Source organism: Suncus etruscus, chromosome 5, assembly GCF_024139225.1.
Source record: "Suncus etruscus isolate mSunEtr1 chromosome 5, mSunEtr1.pri.cur, whole genome shotgun sequence".
Classification (NCBI taxonomy): Eukaryota; Metazoa; Chordata; class Mammalia; order Eulipotyphla; family Soricidae; genus Suncus; species Suncus etruscus.
The window spans coordinates 100,542,679-100,563,092 of NC_064852.1; the positions used below are offsets into that span (position 1 = coordinate 100,542,679).

General features: G+C 33.2%; 1 protein-coding gene across 1 annotated transcript in view; it reads left to right on the plus strand.

Moving 5' to 3' along the window:
• SCN7A (sodium voltage-gated channel alpha subunit 7) overlaps positions 1-20,414 on the plus strand; it is an 83,552-nt gene that overhangs the window by 44,858 nt on the left and 18,280 nt on the right. The window contains exons 10-17 of the mRNA XM_049773378.1: positions 1,651-1,857; positions 6,729-6,831; positions 7,868-8,106; positions 10,089-10,262; positions 12,079-12,435; positions 14,036-14,473; positions 19,118-19,220; positions 20,207-20,361. Coding sequence (XP_049629335.1) covers positions 1,651-1,857; positions 6,729-6,831; positions 7,868-8,106; positions 10,089-10,262; positions 12,079-12,435; positions 14,036-14,473; positions 19,118-19,220; positions 20,207-20,361 — 1,776 coding nt within the window. The remainder of the gene's footprint in view (positions 1-1,650; positions 1,858-6,728; positions 6,832-7,867; positions 8,107-10,088; positions 10,263-12,078; positions 12,436-14,035; positions 14,474-19,117; positions 19,221-20,206; positions 20,362-20,414) is intronic.

The window sequence follows — 20,414 nt, forward strand, 5'->3', positions numbered from 1 at the left end:
ATGAGAACATAAGTGATTGGAACCAGTGCCATCTTCATGAAATAGAGTTGTTTAGGAATAGATTATTACATATTTTATCCATGGACTAAAATTATCACATGCATTGTTTTATTTACTTTTCCTAATAAACTTGTAGGAATAAGAATTTGTTTTTATTTCATATTAAAATAAAAAGCTATATATCTGTATTTCACTATCCTAATAAGAGCTCTTATTTTCACCATCTACCACCTTCATATAGTGGTAAAACAAAATATTTGGATTATGATATTTTTACAGACATGAAACCATTGACAAGTTATTTTTGTTTGTTTGGGTTTTTGTTTGTTTTTTGTTTTTGGTTTTTGGGCCACAGTTGGTGATGCTCAGGGGTTACTTCTGGCTATGTGCTCAGAAATTGCTCCTGGCTTGGGGGACCATATAGGATGCCGGGGGATCGAACCGTGGTCCATCCTAGGCTAGCACAGGCAAGGCAAATACCTTATGCCTTGTACCACCACTCCAGCCCCTGATGAGTTGGTTTTTTTTTTTTTACATAGGTCTTTAACCGTTTTTGTTAAGTTGATTTTTTGATAATTATCTTTTTTTTTGATAAGCAATTATGAGTGGGATGGATGTTTTAAATCTCTCATCTGTTTCATTGTTTGCATATAGAAATGCAATGGACTTCCTTATGTTGATTTTGTAGCCTGTCATCTTATTGTTGTATTTTTTTTTCCCTAGGAGTTAATTTTAGGGCTTTTTTTTCATAGCCTTTAGGTTTTCTAAGTAGCTGTGTGTTTTGGGGTAAATGAAATTGGTAAGTGATTTTTTTTTGTTTTGTTTTTGATTTGTGCTCCATAAATATAGGTTCTCAAGGCTTAGCTCTGGCATTACACTAAATTAAAAATCAGTTCTGGAGGGACTTGGTTATTTACCACCACTCCAAGAAAAAAAAGCTTTCTGAAGGATTGATATGTGTTGTTCATTTCATTCCCTTCCAGATAAAATCCAAAACTTATTGCTGTTTCTGGTTTGTTGTTTTAAGTTCCAGAAATGGATTACAGGCAATTTTCAATGTCATGAGAGCCCTGCCTCTCCTCTGGCTGTAATTTAGAGTTCTATAGTTTCTTACTGCCTTCTACGGTTTTTTCTTTGGAATAGGTAGAGATGGATCTAGCAATGTTAACTTTTATGAAGTGCCTGAGAGTAATGAAGGATGTGCCTAGTCTGTGGATTCACTATAAGGTGTATAAATTTGTGCCCTGTGAGGTGTGTGTTAGAAGCCTTTACACAGCCATACAATTCTGGGAAACCTGGGAAATGATTCAACTAGGATAGGCAAAGATTCAGTCAGCCACTACCTCCTGGAAGAGATGCAATACTTCCAAATCATGAGCCAAGATGAAGAGGGGAAGCAGGACACAGTGTGTGGTATGGATGGACCACTACTGTATTGAGATGGAATTGCTATTAGGTGGAGGAGGTAGAAAAGTAGTTGACATAGTCAGGATTTGGTCAATGGTTGAATGTGGAAGGGACTAAGCACAGGTGTATTGAGCAAACTGCAACCTGGCACAGGAGGATAGGAGCTTAGGGATTTTTATTTTTTAATTAAAAGGAAAACTATAAGAAAATAAATGATTATGCTCTGTTTACATGTCTCCTTAGGTACTTTATGCTTCAGGAAAATCCAACATGGTATTTTTTATTGTGGTAAGTTTTTGGTTTGCTTTTTATTTGGCAAGTTTGTACTTGGGCATAATTGCTAAGACATGTAAAGAAGAAATGGAGAAAACTGCTGAAAGCGCTAAGATGGTTGGAGCAAAATTTCATCAGACCTTAAAAGATCATCAAGAAGAAAACGAAGGCTCTGAGGTAAAAATTTTTAATGCTTCTTAACATCACATAATTTAAGTTTTCTTTTGTCTTGAGGATGGTGCTTTCTACTAAATATACTGTGAGTAGTACATGATTAGATAATGACACATAATTTTAATAAGAGCTAGTTTTTGATACTACCTTTTCAATATAAATTGAGAGTATGAGGCTGAAGTTATAGTACAGCTAATAGGGCATTTATCTAGCTTATTATTGACCCAGGGTGGATCTCTGGCTCCCCATATGGGTACTTGTGTCCAGATAGGAGTGATCCCTGAACGCAGAGCCAGGAGTTCGCTCTGAGCACCACCGAGTGTGCCTCTGTCCCCAAAATCAATGTAAAGCAGTAAAAGTTAACAGAATTTTAAAGGGCTCTTTAATACATACTTTTTTTTCTGAAATGTGTATTGCTACTCTAAGAATAAATAGAATGCAGTTGGGGGGCTTAATTTTTTCCTTAATCATGTTTAATTTATTGATCCAGACTTGCTTTAGAGATAAAAATCTACTTAATTTTGAAACTTTTCTGTTGTACTCTAATATAGCAAGAAAATATATTTTAAATTTATTAATTTTTTGTGGAGCAAAGTAAGTTAAGTTTTATTGAATGTAATTTGATCAGAAAGATGTGAGAGGAGAGAAAGAGAGGAAATACATGTTTAAGAGTGAACATGGACTGGGCTGGAGAGATAGTCTATTGGGAAGGGCACTTGCTGTGCATGCAACTGACTTGGGTTTGATTCCTGGCCTCCTATATGGTCCCTTGAACTTGCCAGGAGTGATTCCTAAATGCAGAGGCGAGAGTAACCCCAAAGTATCTATAGGTGTGGCCCCAAAAAAGAGAGAGGTGAAAGAAACAGAGAGAAGTGAGAGAAATGAGAAAGAGAGAGAGATAGAAAGAGAGAGAGGAGAGAGAGAGAAAAGAGAGAGAGAGAGAGAGAGAGAGAGAGAGAGAGAGAGAGAGAAGTGAGAAAAACCAGAGAGGAGAAAAGTGGTGGGGAGAAAAGACCAAGATACAATGTGACATTATATGGAAAGGTGGCTAAGAACCCATTGAATAAAAAAAAAAGAGAGAGAGAGAGAGAAAAATTTAACTCATTTACCTATAAAATTCAAAAGTGGAACCTAAATAACATAACGTTGAATCACACCAAATGACTAGTAATCATTATGTCTGTGCAATGCAGAACATGCATACCATTGAAACAAGAAGCAATTATAAACTTCATGGAGAAAACATGCATGAAAAAGAGTCTATTGAGTATACCCATTATGTCATTTATGACTAAGTCACAGAAAAACAAATCACAAAAGCCTTCTGTCTCCAGAAATGAGTCGGGGGTCCTTCAGATTGGATGACTAGAGTCTAAATAGTATGTGGAATGTGTAATTTGTTTTGAAGTGGCATTTCAAATTTCAAGGCAATACAAAATGTATTCAAGCACACAATACTTCCTTTATCTCAAGATGAGATACCCTATTAATCCATTTCTGAAGAACTTGGAATATTTCCTGATTTCCCAATATTTCCATTCATTTACTACTATGGAACACAAAAGGCCTTGCTGGTTTTAATTTTAAAAAAATCTCTCAATTTAAGAGATTTGTTTTCCTGAAAGAGTACTAGAACATTTTGTCATGCAAAGGTTTTCTGAAAGTGGGAGTAAAAACTTACTTTTCCATTTTTTATATATATATATAAAGAGAACAATTTTAAATGAAACCAAATAAATGCCTTTAAGTGACTGATCTGATTTAAAATGGATTCTAGTTACAGTGCGAAAGTTATTGAGAAATTGTTCAGAATTTTTATATTCTTGTAATATGGGAAAACAATGAATCATATTATAAAAAGTTTGTGTTCATATTCTTAGTTATTTCAGACTAAGATATGCCAAACATATCAATATTTTTTATTTGTTTTTGTGTTGTTTTGAGACTAGACTCAGCATACTCAGGGCTTACTCCTAGCTTTTACCCTAAGGGTTCACTCCTGACAGGTTCAGGAGGACCTGTCAGGGATTTTGAAATTCCAGGGATCAAGGCAAGTATTCTACCTATTTCTCTAGTTTGGACTTAGACCCTCAGTAGTATATTTATTATAGATGATGACTTTGGACAATAAACACTTAAAAAATCAACATATTGCCATTAACCAAGTCTACTTTATTAATTATTTTAAAGTAGAGCAACACATTAAAATATCAAGTATATAATGGGTGTAGTGGTTCAATATATTTTTCTCTACTAAATAAATATTAAATAAATAGTGGGAAGTGTTATAAAAGAGAAAAGCAAGGTATTTGTAAAGGTTTCTCTGAGTTAAAAAAGGATAGTTGAACTGAAAGTTGTTGAAAATTTCAACGCTTAACAGGAGGAAGAAACAGGGTTTCTTAGAGGTTACAAAGGCAAGTGTGGCTGCAGTACAGAAGTGAAGTTGGGATCCAAGATGAGTCCTTTAGATTTTTTACTTGAAAAATCTTGATAGATGCTAGAAATGATGATTGGGCTTTTCTTGTAATCTATAGAAAAGTTAGATTGATTAGATAACAAAAATTAGTTGAAAAGTTGGGAGAGATATTATAAGTGCTAAAAATATATAAGATATTAAAATCAGCTTTGCACAGGCTGATTCCGATTTGATCCTCAGCAACACATATAGTCCCTGGACCCCTAACAGGAGTGATCTCTGGGAACAGAACCAGGCAGGAGTAATCCCTGAGCACCATATGTGCCTCCCCCCACAAATAAAGAAATGAAAGTTAGATGAATACTCTTAATCCCCCTTCCCATGATAATTTTAATCTTATTTTATATAAAATCCAGTCATCTACCGTACGTAGATTTTAAACTACCCCCCAAAATGTAGTTTTTGTTATGATCCTCTTAGTTTACATAGCAAATATATTTAAGCTAATGTTTAATATTGTAATATTTTAAAATTTAATTGGTATAAAATGCTATTAGGCAAATATGTAGTCAATTTATTTAATATTCTAAATTGTAGCAATATTTCAAGTAGAGAATATATTAACAACTACATAATTACTTTTTCAACTACTCCCTTCCTCCACCCTCCCCACATAATATTTATTAAATTGCTAGCTGGTGTGATTCCAATAAGCATGTCTATGTCAGAAGCCATCTATTTAAAGAATATAGTGAAAGGCATTACTTACTATATCAGAAAGTATCATCTTTACAAAGATATACCTAAAATTTTATGTCATGTTTTAACATCCAAAAAATCAGTTATTTTTAAACTCATATTAGTTTAGAATTATAGAACTTTGTATTGTAACTTGCAAATCAGCGAAAATATTTTCTGAAATAATCATGGACTAAATTAATGTTTGCCTTATACACTGAGACTTAATTTTCAACACACACACACACAAAGGTTCATATAGCCATAGTACTGTGGAATTTGCTTATGGAATTCAATATGTAGCATAGTTGAGTATTGCCACCTCTCCAGTTTTTGACAAAGGGAGCTTATCTGATCTTTAGACTTTACTATTAAAGATAATGAGATGTTAATATATGCATCGTTAGAAAATGCTAAGCAGAGTGTATTTATTGGTTGCAGTGAGTCTTGGCTACAGATTCTTTTAGTGATTAGACGACAGCACCAGTCAGTCCAATTATCTCGACTGAAAAAAAGTCCTCATCTTTTTATCAAAAATTAAGAATTAATAGTCATTGTCATTTTTTCATATGAAAATATAAAGACTGTTAAAAATGTTGTAAAGTGATAGATTATTCCCACTTTGGTCAAAATAAAAATTATTAACAAAAATATTAAATTTTTAATGAAAAAATTGTAACTGTCACTAGAAACATCTTGGACTAATCTTGTCATACTTAAAAATTGTCTAGAACTTGTTCCATGTACATTAGACTTAGAAGTACTTTAAGTACTTTTCCAACACAAGGATTCTTTTCCTCTTTCTAAGTAAAAAAAATCAGCAAAACAGAGATTCATTAAAATCATTATTTAAAGATATTGAAGTTTAGTTAAGTAATTATTTATGTATTTATAATTATTATTAATTATTAAAGTGATTTATAATACTGTTATTGGTTATTTACAGTGAACATAATCGACACACCACACTATTGCCAGAGTACCCACTTCCCTCCCCAAGAGTTCCACTGTTCATCTCATTCATCCCCCCCACCAACTCAATAAAACTATTAAAGAGATATTAGAAACTAAAAAAAAAAAAAGGCAATTTCTTTCTATATATGTTGGTACCAAGGAAATATAATTTTTCTCTCTTTGGTTTTTTTGGAGGGGTATGGGATCTTTGTCTCTGTCTCTGTCTCTGTCTCTCTTTTGTCTCTCTCTCTCTCTCTCTCTCTCTCTGTGTCTCTCTGTCTCTCACACACACACACACACACACACACAAATCCATTTAATTGCTTGATATTTGTCAATATTATTTCACCATTACAAAGTAGAAAAATTCTGATTTGACCAAGATAAAACATTAAAATTAAGGTATTCTCAATGGAAACAAAATAAGATGTTAGAGAAACACTGTTATTCAGTTGCCTGTTTTCCAGGTGCATATTCAACAAAATTCAACTGTACATTGAGTGCTTTATAAAAGATGAGTAATTCTTTTAGAACTTCCCAGGTTTCTTCTTTTATAGTTGCTCTCATAATGATTTAATTGAATTGCAGGTTATATATTTATTTAGCAAATAATCCTAAATTTAATAATACCTTTAGTATATGGGGCAGGTAATAGAGCACAAAAAGCCTCCTGGAGGTAAGAATTATTATTTTAAGAATTTATGAGCTTCAGGCAATTAAAATCTTGGATCTATGGAATTAGACTCACAAACGGTTTTCTTCTTAGACCAAGAGCACACAAATAGAAATGAAGAACAGATCTTCAGCTTCTGTGGTCACTACTTTGGATATGAGTAGTGTGGATGATGCTACTCTTCAACATGAAGGGGGTAAAGTAAAAAATATTTAGATATTATGGAAGGTATTATTTACATGATTTATACTTGAAGAAATCCTGAGTGCTTGTGAATTTACATTATAATAACCAATATTTAGGAAATAGCCTAAGAATATTAGAATGAACTATACATAAAAATTTCATGATCATGCTTCCTAAATATTGGAAAGAACTCCAGGGGAAACTAAAGGATTTATTATTTTAGTTGTTTAACTGTGAAATAATATAGATCTGCTAAGATTAAAAATGGAGGGAATGGTTGGGTCCTCTACATAGTACAGCAGGTAGGAGGACATATGTGTTGCACATGATCAGCATGGAGTTCAATGGCCAACATCCCATTTAGTTCCCCAAGTCCGTTAGGATTGATTCTTGAGCACTGAACTCGGAATAAGCTCTAAGAACTGTTGAGTGTGGTACCACAACAAAAAACAAACAAAAACCAGGAATTTCTGGATTTAGTACAACAGGCTGAGACCTTGCCTTGCCTACCCACAGCCAACCAGATCAACAATTCTCTGCAAAAACCTATGCCTGAAACTGACCATGAGCTTGGCTAGGAGTGATCCCTTAAGTGCATAGCCAGGAACAAGCCCAAAACATTGCTGGGTGTCCTCTGACATGCACCTCTCAAAGCAAAAAGATAGTGGATTATGTAGCATTAATATATTAGGTTCATTATAATGAACCTTTTTGTTACACATAACCAGTAACACCTTGCATGGACAATATAGAAAAACTTATAAATTATAACACATTCAATTATATTTTATATTAGTGTTCTTGAGAAATACTCTCAGGTTTTGCTTTCGTACACAATTTTCTTGATTTCTTTGTCTGACTTAGCCAGCTGAAACAAAAAAGAGGAAATTTACTTTTCTCTATGTGTTAATGTAATGTGTTTTACTATTTATTAATTCCAAAACCAGGAGTTTAATTTTTTTCATTTAACTAACAGTAATATTTTCTAATCATTAGAACCAAATTAACTTTTTCTAATGTTTAACTTTTCTCTTCTTACTTTTCAGAAATCAAAAAATCCAGAAAGGGATGCCCATTGTATTGGTATAAGTTTGCCAAAACATTTTTGATCTGGGACTGTTCTCCCTGTTGGATAAAATTAAAAAAGTTTACCCATAAGATTATAATGAACCCATTTACTGATCTTTTTCTTGCCATATGCATAATTGTAAACATATATTTTTTGGCTTTGGAACAGTATCCAATGAGTGATGAAATCAACAATATTCTAAGTATTGAAAACCTGGTAAGATTAACTTTTACATTATCTTCACAACTTTCTTCAGTCATAATTACTTCTAATATAGTAGTTTAAAACTGAAATATGGTACAGATATATTGTATGAGTACTGAAATATTGTATTCTTGCATCCCCACCCACACTTTACTCTGCAAGCATATTATTTTAATATTTGGATTTTAAATTTTTTATAGTTTGATTATAAACTCCTACCTAAATGCTAGGGAATTAGTTACTGACTTTCCATTTCTTATAGCCTATTTGATATGATTGGTTTGGGGACAAAACAGGGCAGAGGTGAAGAAACAGACACAAGTTTTTCACTGACAGTTCCACCTGACCTTTAAGTCAGATGTTTTCATCTTAGATTGAGGCTTATAATTTTCATAATATATTTTTGAAATGTGCCTGAATGTTTCAGATACATTTCAGAAGACAAAATTTATCTCTGTGAATTTAAAAATTAAAGCCTTGTATAGGCAAATAGCTTAAAGGGACAGTGCACATATTTTATGTATGGGAAACTCAAGTTTTATTCCAGCATCACATGGTAGTCCAGATACTGCTAGGAGTGACTCCAATTACCGAGACAGTCTTAGTCCCTAAGCATTGCTAGAAAAAGCCGCCCAGGCAAATAAAATAAAATAAAAACAAATAGCTCATTCAAACAAAATTTTCTTTCATTTACTTGCTTTTATTCGTGATATTGTTTAGTTGCTTAATACCAATACAACCAAACCATTACCATTTTAAATTATGTGTTGACATAATATAAGAGTAATTTAATTATTTTGCCAATGTTTTAAAAACAATGCACATATATTTATCTTTTATTTCTGAGTTATATACATATATACACTTGAATACATTCATTACAATAAAAACATACAATAAAAATACATTCATCACAATAAAAAACAATCTTCACGGGCCCGGAGAGATAGCACAGCGTCGTTTGCCTTGCAAGCAGCCGATCCAGGATCAAAGGTGGTTGGTTCGAATCCCGGTGTCCCATATGGTCCTCTGTGCCTGCCAAGAGCTATTTCTGAGCAGACAGCCAGGAGTAACCCCTGAGCACTGCCGGGTGTGAACCAAAAACCAAAAAAAAAAAAAAGAAAAAAAAATCTTCATAGTTATTCCTTATCATCTAGTTAAGACAAAAATATTTAAACACTCAAAGTCAGGGAGATAGCAAAAGTATAAGAGAACAAACTTAGCATATATGGAGTCTTGTTTTCACTCCCTGAACCGCATGTTTCAAGCATATAACCAAGTGTAACTGATGGGTCTCCAGCACTGCAATCTGAGCATCAACCAGCAGCTGACATCACAGGGCTGACTGTAAGGGAATGCCCAGGAATCCTGAGCACTGCTGGGTATGGTTCTGATAATTCATCATATTTAGTTCTTAAGTTTGACATTTTGTTGGGGGTAGTGTGAGGGGGTGGGGACAGTTACACCCAGTGGTACTTGGGACTATTGCTGATTCAGTGCTTGAGGTTTGCTCATTGCAGGAATGCTTAGGGAACCATGCAGTGATAGAGACCGACCCTGAGCTCTTGCTTACAAAACATGCACTCAACCCACTGAACAACCTGTGTCTGATATTAGGTTTTTATTGATTGATTGATTGATTGGCTTTTGATTTTTGGGTCACACCCAGTGACGCTCAGGGGTTATTCCTGACTATACCCTTGCAGAAATTGCTCCTGGGTTGGGGGACCATATGGGATGCCAGCTGATGGAATTGCAGTCCGTTCTAGGTCAGCCACATGCAAGGCAAATGCAAGGTCAATACCACTGTGCCACCTCTCCAGCTCCCTGACATTCGGTTTTTAAATAAAAATTTGTAAGACTATCTTTGTCACACAGACTCAGTAATTAATTATATTTTGTAAAGCAACTATGGCAGTGAAATAATATAGTTTGTGTAGGAGTTTCTGAGAGAACTATTGGAATAATATTCTTATGTTTTTATTTTTATTTAGATTTTTCTTGGAATTATAACAGCAGAAATGATTTTTAAAATAATTGCTATGCATCCATATGGATACTTTCAAGTACGCTGGAACATTTTTGATTGCCTGGTCGTGTTCATTGGTTTAGCAGACCTTTTTCTAGCCATTAATTCTGGTTTGCCTATTTTTCTAATATTAAGGCTGGTAAGTAGCATCCAAGACATAAATTTTATTTATAAATATTTATCTCAGTTTCTTAGACATAGTCAGAATCATTTGTCTATGAAGAATCATTAAAAGAACTAATAAATACAGCTATTAGAGTGGTATGTATAAAAATATAAACCATTGATAAGTAGAATATAACATATTAAAATAATTAAGAACAACTAAGTTTGATCTTACCCAAATAATTCTTTTGAAACTAGTCTTAAATTTACAATAGCTTTTAGTATTTGTTGTTATACAATTTAAAGATGAACCAAAATGGAAAATGTACAAAAGTATATGATAAAAGTTAATATAAAATCACCTGAAAGGCTCGTGATAGATTGAATATAGGATGATTAAATTTTGACAAACTCCCAACACCCTCTGAAAGAAACTGCCTAGCTGCATGACTGAATTTAAATAATATGAGCAGCTAAATCATTTTAAGTGGGACCGGACTATGGGCTGAAACCCCTGGGATATTTTCAGAATGGACTTAGGCTGAGATCTCTCACTGCCCCAGGCCACTAGAAAGCCTAGCAGTCTCTGACCACCCAGCCATCTTCCTGGCAGAAAAAATGACCCACTTCCTCTCCTAAGCTTCAAAATAAAATAATAGTTTCCAAATCACTTACATAGGTTGGTTTGAACAGCTACCTTTGAAACTTATAATGGGTGGGAGTAGATTCCTCGTTCTATCTGAAGCCACAGCAACCCATCCCCACAGTCTACAATACAGAAATAGCCCAGCTCCACAACTTAGCCTTATCAAAGCCAAGCCACCAAAATCGTTTCAGATCTTTAAATCCTAGACCACACAGCTGCAAGAGACTGCCAGACACAAGTCACCATAATGTCAGTAGGATCACAGGAAACCTGATGGGAAAATTACCTAGAAATTTACCAGGCTCAGTGCAACTTAAAAAATAACAGAAGGCTAAACTAGCACTGCCACAGCCCAACAAATCATCTAAATTTGATAATTCCAGTTGCCTTTGTGTTATAACAAACATTATAAAGTGTATTTGTGCCTGTGAGGGGAAATGGCTAAGATGGTGGGTGATAAGGTTATGTAGGTGGTAGTAATGGTGTTTGAACATTTAATGCATGAAATGATGATATTATGAATTACTTGGTAATTCACAGTGCTATGGTTAAAAAATTTTAAAAAGGTTTGTTTTACATGGATAAGTTTAGACCTACTTTCAAGCCCAGGAATCTAATTATGCATTAGAAAAATATGCAGCACATATAAAATGATGAAATCTAGTAAGAAATTGACTTCCATATAAGCAGCTAAGAATGTTAAGGTATACTTTTGTGCTATTTCAGTAGAATTTAGCATACTAATGGAATAAAGAGAAATTCAGATTAATAATAGAATGTTCTTTTTGTGTTCTAAAGGAATTTCCAGGCATCCTCAATATCATTCTATATTACATGTATAGGAGACTACTCAGTGTATTATGGAAGGCATAAGTGTCGCTTTGGACAATTTTAACAAAATTAGGATAGCTTTATTACTATAATATTGAATGGGAATTCACAGATCAATAGAATGGGATGTATAATAAAATTAATGTAAAACATGAATTGTGTTATATTTAGAATTGTACTTAAAAGAAATTTTTAGTAATGCTAATTTAGAAATTTAATAATGCTCAAGACTGGATAGATATTAAAGACTGCATAGTGAATGTGTTTAATACTAGAAACTTTAAATCCACTTCATTATAGTTGATAGTTACAAGAAGTTATTAGTTACAGGTCTTTGATACTTTTCTTTTTTATTTTCATATTTTCCTATTAGTTGCAAATTTTCAAGGTGGGAAAATATTGGCCGACATTTCAGCTTTTGATGCGCACTCTTAAGAAGTCATTGATGGCCTTGAAAGACTTGATCCTTCTATTGTTTGTGTTCATGTTCTTTTCTGCTGTTATTGGCCTGAAGTTCTTTGGTTCTAGTAACCAAAGTTCTAGCTGCAACATAAATATAGACTGCCAACACCCACGCTGGCACATGAATGATTTTTTGCACTCCTTCATGAATGTGTTCCGGATTCTTTGTGGAGAGTGGATAGAAACTTTATGGGACTGCTTTAATTTTGTAAACATACCGTTTTGCCTTTCTTATTACATGATGATAATTTTAATTGGAAACTTATTGGTAAGTAATTTATACTCATATATTTCTTAAAATTTTAGTGTAAAGTAATGAAATGTTATTTTTTGAATTTATGAGATCCCTTAGTCTATGTTAGCCATTATGATGACTCTAGACTCCTGTGGGTTTAATCAGTTGTAAGATGAGTAATACAATTTAAGATGTGCTACACATGTAAAATATATACTGTATTTGAAGACTTTCCCCAAAAATATAAATTAATTTATCATTATTTTATTTTGGACATACTTTAAAATAATAATGGTTCATTTACTTAAATTATAGTATGAATACAGTAAATTGCACCTGTAAAATTTTACATTAGTTTATAGGCTTATGAATTGGTTTATGCTCTTAAACATTTAAATAATATAGATTTAGTTAAATAAAGTACATTAGCAAAATTAATTTCACCTGTTTTACTTATGCATATATGATGTAGAATTTTGAAGATGATCACATTGCTTTTAAGTCGGCTACAAAAATGAACATTGCTATTATGTTATCATGTATCATGGTTATTAATGTGACTCTCAGACATCATTCTAAACTTATAAAACCTAAGCTTCTAGTCCCCCAAAGGACTGACTATGGCTGATGATGGTGAGATTCAATATAAGCATTTGTACATGCACACACACATATACAAAGTCCAAAATCATAAAACAAATGAAACAATCATATAATTGAATTAGTTTACTTAATTCTTAGGTCCATGTATCTTATTTCTTAGTCCTACTGATCAGAAACTTCAAGTCTAGAGGTAGCAGGATTTCAGAAACAAATGATATATATGAACTATTTCTGTTTATTTGTTTTTGTTTATTTGGGGGCCACACCCCTTGGTGCTCAGGGCTTACTCCTGGCTTTGTGCTCATGGATAACCCCTGATAGGACTTGACTCATACATAGGATGCTGGGTATTGAGCTCAGGTTCCTGTCCTACCCGCTGTACTATCACGTTGGTCCTTGAACTCTTATTTCTACTTGACAGATCATAAAATCGGGGTATGTTAAATTGTTCATTTTTTGGTCAAACCCAGCAGTGCTTAGGATTTATTCCTGGCTTTGTGCTAGGGAATAAACCTTGGTGGTAGTGGGGTGGAAACTATGAAGGGGCAAGGATCCAATTTGATATGGTTATGTGCAAAGCAAGAGAGATTAGGGCTATTCTTAGTAATATAAATAATAAAATTAGAAAATTATAATTCCCAAACTGTATATTATGTTAAACATTTAACAATATTTAGACACTTCTGTTATGCACTTCCAGGTGTTTTACCTGAGAAAAGAAAATACAGTTGTTACAGCATAATTTCTCCTTGTCAAAATCTTGACATAAAATGTACTTTTTCATTGGTAATATGGTTAGATTTTAGCAAATATTTAGCACTTGATTTGTGCTTTGTACTATGCTTTATCTACTTTAGAGAAAATAGAGTTCCTGATCAGGTTAACTTTATAGTCAGAAACATATTTTCCCCTATTTTCTCATTGAGCTTAAATAATAGTTAAACAAAGGAGCTAGATGAATGTTTTTTGAAACAAAGAATATATGTAATGATAATGACATGAACAAATTTTATTTTATTTCCTCATTTAGCTATTTTACCTGTTTATGGCGTTGGTGATCTCATTTACCTCATATAAGGCTGCTGCAACTGAAGTCAATGATGAAACAAAAAATCTCCAACTTGCAATGGCCAAGATTAAGAAAAGAATAAACTATGTGCTGTCTAAATTATTATGCAAGAATCAAAATCCATCAAAGAAGGCAATGGACAATGTAAATGAAGTGTATGTTAAGGAGAATATTTCTGGTCATACCCTTTCTGAATTGAGCAACGCCCCATCTTTCCTCAAAGATAAGGATAAAGGCAGTGACACAGAGAAAAACACCATGTCTCAAAATGAGAGTCAATCACTTATTCCCAGTCCTAGTGTCTCAGAAACTGTACCAATTGCTTCAGGAGAATCTGATATAGAAAATCTGGATAATAAGGAGGTTCAGAGCAAGTCAGGTGATGGAAGCAGCAAAGAGGTAAGTTATCTTAATGTTCTACTTATGGACTGATGATTCCTAACATTGTTGATAATGCAGTAAATCACTGCTTAAATTCCATTGAGATTGACCATTCAATCCTAGCAATGTCTGATGTTTTCCTGATATGAGAATAAAAGGATAAAAGCCACTAGTTTCAGTTGTACATCACCTAATGCAAGATACATTTTTTACTTAGTTTCTAAAAAAAAAAACATATTTCCTACTGAGCAATCTCAGTATCCAAATTTGCAAGCAACATATTTTAGTAGGAGTTACAGTGTGGTAGAAAACTGCATCTTCAGAGATCCCATCAGCACCATAGACTTCCTGTACTGGAATTCACTAGAAAATTATCTCGCTCTCTCAGTAAGGAATAACAGAAAATGTCCCTTGCAGAGTCCCCAAATTCTCTTACACTATTTTGTATACTGTTTTGGGGGGATCTTGGCAGCTCTGGTCTGTATTAACTTCTTAAACTGACCTTCTTAACTGGAGTTGAGTTTCATCTATTCGAAGTCATGTCAACTCTTAGTGAAGACATTTTTATTTTAATTAAACATATTCACTGCTTCTCACACCTAATGCTCTCAGGTTCATTTTCTTTTAATTAATACTACCACCATAAAAAAATTCTTGGGGCCAGAGAGATGGAGCCTTGTGGTTCAATCTGCCAGTGTCCCTTATGATCCCCCAAGCCAGGAGTAATTTCTGAGTGCATAGCCCCGAGCGTCACCGGGTGTGGATATGAAAATACATAAAAAATAACTTAATATATTTGTAAAGTTTGAGGTTTCAGGAATTATAATTCATGCAAACACTTTGGGATTCAATCTGTATGCATGTGCCTTAGGTTGTTAAACTACCAAATGTCAAAGGATATATAATCATATAACAATAAAATTAAAGTAAGGTTACATTTTAAAATGTATTTAAATAATTTAAAATGATAAAAGTTTAAATCATTTATAAATTTAAAAATGTATTTAAATCATTTAAAATTATTTTAAAAAATCACATTATTTGATAATTTAGAGAAGCATTGTTTTGTTCCTTTAGTATTTATATTTTTAGCCTTCTATTAATCTTATATATAATTATAAGGACCAGAATGATCATACAGCAGGTAAGGTGCTTGCCTTGCATGTGATTGACCCAGATCAACCCGTGGTCCCCATATGATTCCCATAAGCCCCCTGGGAGTGATCCCCAAAATCAGTCAAGAATAAGCCCTGAGCACTGATGGGTATGGCCCTTTAAATATATATACATATATGTATATAGGTTTTCTAAAAAAATCTAACTTTTTTCTTCATAATATAAACTATACCTTGGTCACTTTCTCATGAGAATATGTAAAATTTTACGAAATTTAATGATGAATAGTTCTGAATCTATTAATTTATAAATTAGGATAATATGTAATTAGAATTTTTATAACTATAACATCAAATATTTCATATTAAAATTTTTAATTTCAAGGTCCAACACCCATTCTTGATCAAAACTCTCAGCAAGATGGGAATGGAGGGAACCTTTCTCAATATAGTGAAGGCCATCTACCACAAGCCAGTGGCAAATATTATCCTCAATGGAGAAAAACTAAAAGCCTTCCCTCTAAATTCTGGCACAAGACAAGGCTGTCCTCTCTCACCACTCCTATTCAACATAGCACTGGAAGTACTTGCTATAGCGATTAGGCAAGAAAAGGATATCAAGGGAATCCAGATAGGAAAGGAAGAAGTCAAGTTCTCACTGTTTGCAGATGACATGATACTCTACTTAGAAAACCCTAAAGACTCTATCAAAAAGCTTCTAGAAACAATAGACTCATATAGCAAGGTGGCAGGCTACAAAATTAACACACAAAAATCAATGGCCTTTCTATACACCAATAGTAATAAGGATGAAATGGACATTAAGAAAACAACCCCATTCACAATAGTGCCACACAAACTCAAATATCTTGGAATCAACTTGACTAAATATGTGAACGACCTATACAAGGAAAACTATAAAACTCTGCTCCAAGAAATAAGAGAGAGCACACAAATGGAAACGTATACCCTGCTCATGGATTGGCAGGATTAACATCATCAAAATGGCAATACTCCCCAAGGCATTATACAGATTTAATACCATCCCTCTATAGGTACCCATGACATTCTTCAAAGAAGTGGATCAGACACTTTTGAAATTCATTTGGAACAATAAACACCCTAGAATAGCTAAAGCAATCATTGAGGAAAAGAATATGGGAGGAATTACTTTCCCCAACTTTAAACTGTACTACAAAGCAATAGTTATCAAAACAGCATGGTATTGGAATAAGAACAGGTCCTCAGATCAGTGGAATAGGCTTGAATACTCAGAAAATGTTCCCCAGACATACAATCACCTAATTTTTGATAAAGGAGCAGGAAATCCTAAATGGAGCAGGGAAAGCCTCTTCAACAAGTGGTGTTGGCACAATTGGATAGCCACTTGCAAAAAATTGAACTTAGACCCCCAGCTAACATCATGTACGAAGGTAAAATCCAAATGGATTAAAGACCTCGATATCAGCCCCCAAACCATAAGATATATAGAACAGAACATAGGCAAAACACTCCAGGACATTACAGGCATCTTCAAGGAGGAAACTGCACTCTCCAAGCAAGTGAAAGCAGAGATTTACAGATGGGAATGTATTAAGCTGAGAAGCTTCTGCACCTCAAAGGAAATAGTGCCCAGGATACAAGAGCCACCCACTGAGTGGGAGAAACTATTCACCCAATACCCATCAGACAAGGGGCTAATCTCCAAAATATACAAGGCACTGACAGAACTTTACAAGAAAAAAACATCTAACCCCATCAAAAAATGGGGAGAAGAAATGAACAGACACTTTGACAAAGAAGAAATACACATGGCCAAAAGACACATGAAAAAATGTTCCACATCACTAATCATCAGGGAGATGCAAATCAAAACAACGATGAGATACCACCTCACACCCCAGAGAATGGCACACATCACAAAGAATGAGAATAAACAGTGTTGGCGGGGATGTGGAGAGAAAGGAACTCTTATCCACTCCTGGTGGGAATGCCGTCTAGTTCAACCTTTATGGAAAGCCATATGGAGATTCCTCCAAAAACTGGAAATCGAGCTCCCATATGATCCAGCTATACCACTCCTAGGAATATACCCTAGGAACACAAAAATACAATACAAAAACCCCTTCCTTACACCTATATTCATTGCAGCACTATTTACCATAGCAAGACTCTGGAAACAACCAAGATGCCCTTCAACAGACAAATGGCTAAAGAAACTGTGGTACATATACACAATGGAATATTATGCAGCTGTCAGGAGAGATGAAGTCATGAAATTTTCCTATACATAGATGTACACGGAATCTATTATGCTGAGTGAAATAAGTCAGAGAGAGAGAGAAAAACGCAGAATGGTCTCACTCATCTATGGGTTTTAAGAAAAATGAAAGACACCCTTGTAATAATAATTTTCAGACACAAAAGAGAAAAGAGCTGGAAGTTCCAGCTCACCTCAGGAAGCTCACCACAAAGAGTGATGAGTTTAGTTAGGGAAATAACTACATTTTGAAAAGTCCTAATAACGAGAATGTATGAGGAAAATGGAGAGCTTGTCTAGAGTTCAGGCGGGGGTCGGGTGGGGAGGAGGGAGACTTGGGACATTGGTGATGGGAATGTTGCACTGGTGATGGGTGGTGTTCTTTACATGACTGAAACCCAAACACAATCATGTATGTAATTAAGGTGTTTAAATAAATTTAAAAAATTTTTTAATTTCAGAAATTGTAGAATATATATTATTTCTAGTTATTGAATTTTATTATTTATGTCCATGATGCAAAGTAAAATTACTTAATGCCTACACTAAAATAAATATATTGCTATCCTTTCTTTTGGAAAAAATAACTAAATGATGAACTAAAAACAATTTAGAATGATACAATAATGTTTTGTGAATAAAACAATAATATTAACAGTATTATAAGCCATAATGCTTCTAAAGAAAAAAAGTGAAAAATGGGAGAGAATGTTACAATTTTCCTCTTAATTGGGAAGGTATCAATTAGCCATATTTATTCTTTTCCATATTCCTCATGCCATTTCTTCATTCACTCCATAATAACCTAAAATCAGTTCTGTCTTATATACGTTACACAAGAGTTCCTGAACTGGTTTGACAATAGGAACTATATGTACTTTTGTCTACCTATCTTTAGCATCACATAATTATTCTAATATTGCTCATATACTTGAAATAACACAATAGAGTCTTGTGAAAAACTTCAAGAAGGTGTAAGACTTCAAATCTATTTGGAAATTGAAAATAGCTGCTATAAGAACAGTATTTTTATGTAATTAATTTTAATCTAAATTAATTTAATTTAAATTAAATATTTTAAAATAATATTTAAATTTGAATTTACAGGTTTTATATATATATATATATATATATATCTTAATCTCAATTGTTAAATTAGCCTAAAGTTTTTCAATCCTAATAGTATTTTCATATATATTTTCCTATTTCTAAAAAAGTGAAATGAATCTTTATAAAATAAGCAAATACATTTTAATCTTTGCAGTGGGCTTTTTCTCTTTATTTTAGAAGATAAAACTAACCAGCTCATCTGAATGCAGTACAGTTGATATTATTCTCTCTGAAGATGAAGAAATGCTCAATGAACATGAATTAGCAAAGCGTCTTAAAAGTAAGAAAAATTTGTTTGGCAATTAAAGTTTTCTTAAATATTATTTTAAGTACACATTTGACTAAATAACTTATTAACTTGTCTAATGAGTGGAAAGACACAAACATATGATCTAAGTGTATTGGCTTACACACTCTAAATTTTGGTAGAAATCCAAGAAATAACAAAGGGAAAAAGTTGACATTTCAAAAATAGGGAAATTAAATTTATCTTCTTGGGAACCTAATGCAGTAGTTAAGATTATCGACTGCAATCAACCAGTTTGTGTTTAAGTTCTAATCTACCATTAGCTTTTTATCAATATTTTTAGTGATGTCTTAATATAAAATGTAAGAATATTAAGATTTACTAACAATAAGAGAATAAGAGTTAATGATAAGACTCATGGGATTTTAGAAGAAAAGGTGGTGTATATTTAGCTAAGTTACTCAACATTCTAAACATTGAAATCACTGGAAATTGTTTAAATGAAAGATGGCAATTGCTCAATTTTCTATTTTTAGAATAAAAAGTATTTCATTTGTAAGATTAATTTTGGAAATTTCATGTCTATGGCATAGAAGGAAGCAATTATATTTTTTAAAACCAAAGATGACTTTAGGCAAAAATTCTAAAATACATTGATTTACAATGAAATTCATTTACAATTAAATACATTGGGTTTAAATTCTACACACCTCAATTCTTTGCTTTTTTCAGTGCCTTTCAAAAACTTGGAGTTATTTGTGTTAAATCTAATCACCCAAAGGTAAAGTTTAAGCCCACATAAATGTATACCATGCTTAATTTTTGCTTACCCTAAAATATAGTTCTTAAAATGTTTTAATATTTTAAGTTAAAGATAATTTACAAAGTTATTGATAGTTGAGTTTTAGGCAGAAAACATTTAAAAGGCAATTTTAACACTAGTCTCAATTCCCTCCACAGTAATCTCGTATTCCATCATCATCCACTGTTGTTTATTTTAATAAGTTATTTTTAAACAGGTTATGGACAGCAGTCTTCACCAGATCAAATCAATAAAGACACCAAGAAAGGAAAAATTTGGAAAAACATAAGGAAAACCTGTTGCAAAATAGTAGAAAATAGTTTTTTTAAGTGGTTTATTTGCTTTGTCACTTTGATCAGCACAGGTACACTGGTAAGTGAAAATATGTTACTTGTTTATGGGAAAAACATAGCAGAGATTATTTT